The sequence below is a fragment of the Crocodylus porosus genome, unplaced genomic scaffold, assembly GCF_001723895.1.
Source record: "Crocodylus porosus isolate Cpor-Errol unplaced genomic scaffold, CroPor_comp1, whole genome shotgun sequence".
NCBI classification, from domain to species: Eukaryota; Metazoa; Chordata; order Crocodylia; family Crocodylidae; genus Crocodylus; species Crocodylus porosus.
In genome coordinates, this window is record NW_017728906.1 from 199899752 (window position 1) to 199901510 (window position 1759).

Below are 1759 nucleotides of genomic sequence, written 5' to 3' on the forward strand. Positions count from 1 at the left end.
GGCCAGGAGTGAGGGGCATTGACAAACTGGGGGGCAGGGGGCGGTTACCTTTGATGTTGATGAGGCTGATCTCCCCAAAATACAGCCCCTCGCCCAGCACGGCGTACTGCGTGACGCCGTCGTCGGCCACCACGGCCAGGCGCCCCTCGCGGATGAAGTACATCTCCCGGCCGATGTCGCCCTTGCGGCACACGTACTCGCCGGGGCTGTACACCTGGGGCTGCAGCTTGAGCACCAGCTCCTCCAGCAGCGAGCGCTCGCAGCTCTGGAAGAGCTGCACCTTGCGCAGCGTGGCCAGGTGCACGCTCACCGCCACCTCCGCCCGCAGCCGCTCGGGCAGGTGCTGCAGGATGCGGCCCTCGTGCGTCAGCTTCTTCTCCAGGCGCAGGTGCTGGTGCCAGCGGCCCACGCGGCGCTCCAGGCGCCGGCCCACGCGGTGCAGCCGCAGGTAGTGCTTCACCAGGTCGTAGTTGGGGTAGAAGGCGGTGTCGGCGCTGCGCATGGTGGAGATGACGGAGCCGATGCTGCCCATGATGGTGGCGAAGCCCATGATGCCCAGCAGGAAGCCGCCGGCCATGAAGAGCATCTCGACGGGGCGCTGCGGCTCCGGCGTGTCGCCCACCGTGGTCAGCACCAGCGTGGAGAAGTAGAAGCTGTAGAGGTACTGGCGCCGCAGGCGGTCGAAGCCAGGCTGAGCGGCGCCGGGGCACACCCAGGCGTCGCTGCCGCGGCCCAGGAACTCGGACAGGGCGAAGTAGGCGCAGGCGTTCCAGTGGATGGTGACGAAGACGTAGAGCATCAGCTTGGCGATGCGGAAGGTGTGCGGGTGGCCCGTGCGCGTCTCCGTGCGGTCGAAGGCCTCCCACAGCCGCCCGACCCGCAGCAGCCGGTTGGCGCGCACGGCCGGCGCGCCCAGGCCCAGCCGCGCGTACAGCAGGTCGGTGGGCAGCACCGAGGCCGCATCCCACAGAGCCCCGCCCCAGCACACCCGGGGCACATGCCCATGCTGGGAGCCAGGACGCCTGGGCTCCCCCAGCTCTGCGCGTGCCTCAGTTTCCGGGGCGGGGGCACTGACCGGTGTGGAAGCGTGCCGTGATGTCCAGCAGGTAGAGCAGGTCGCAGGCGTAGTCCAGCACCAGCCACAGCACCACGTAGCGCTCCTGCAGTTCCACGAAGCAGGCCCTACGGGTGGGGGGTGCTGGGGACCGGCCCTGCTCCAGCCCCTGCCACTGGCGGCCTAGCTGGCCCTGTCCCTGTCCCTGTTCCCGTCCCACCCCATCCCCCGTGCCCGGCCCGGTACCTGCAGATCAGGATGATCCAGTTGTACATGACGGGCACCACCATGAGGTTGAGCCACCAGTAGTAGGCCTCGCCCGCGGGGTCGAGGATCCAGGCATGGGCGGCGCTGCAGGCGACAGGGGCTGTGAGCCTGGGCGGGGGCACCCGCCCCCCCGGTCCTGGGCGCCCGGGGGGCACTCACCAGGGCGGGGCGCTGGTGGACTCCCGGGTGCGCACGAGCGGGCGGGCTCCGGCCCCGCGGCGCAGCCAGAGGCTGGCGCGGGCGGCCATGGCGGTGGTGGCGTCGTTGTCGTCGGGCGCCCGCCCCGCCCCACCAGCAGCTCCTAGCAACGCGCCGGTGGGGCCCCGGGGGCCCCGCGATGCCCGCGCCTGCCTCGCTAACGACCGTCGCTGAGGACCGCGCTGCGCTAATGGGCCCCGCCGGGACCTGCATCGCACGTGGCGGGGAGGGCGAGGGCGG

At 71.6% G+C, this 1759-nt stretch overlaps 1 protein-coding gene across 1 annotated transcript in view; it reads right to left on the bottom strand.

Annotated features, from left to right (window-relative positions):
* The window catches only part of LOC109305572, a 5059-nt gene extending 3306 nt beyond the window's left edge, over positions 1 to 1753 (bottom strand). Inside the window, exons 1-4 of the mRNA XM_019528558.1 lie at positions 1481 to 1753; positions 1301 to 1405; positions 1072 to 1182; positions 26 to 1022 (exon numbers count right to left, since the gene is read on the bottom strand). Coding sequence (XP_019384103.1) covers positions 26 to 1022; positions 1072 to 1182; positions 1301 to 1405; positions 1481 to 1569 — 1302 coding nt within the window. The 5' untranslated portion in view covers positions 1570 to 1753. The remainder of the gene's footprint in view (positions 1 to 25; positions 1023 to 1071; positions 1183 to 1300; positions 1406 to 1480) is intronic.
* Between the last annotated feature and the right edge of the window lie 6 nt (positions 1754 to 1759).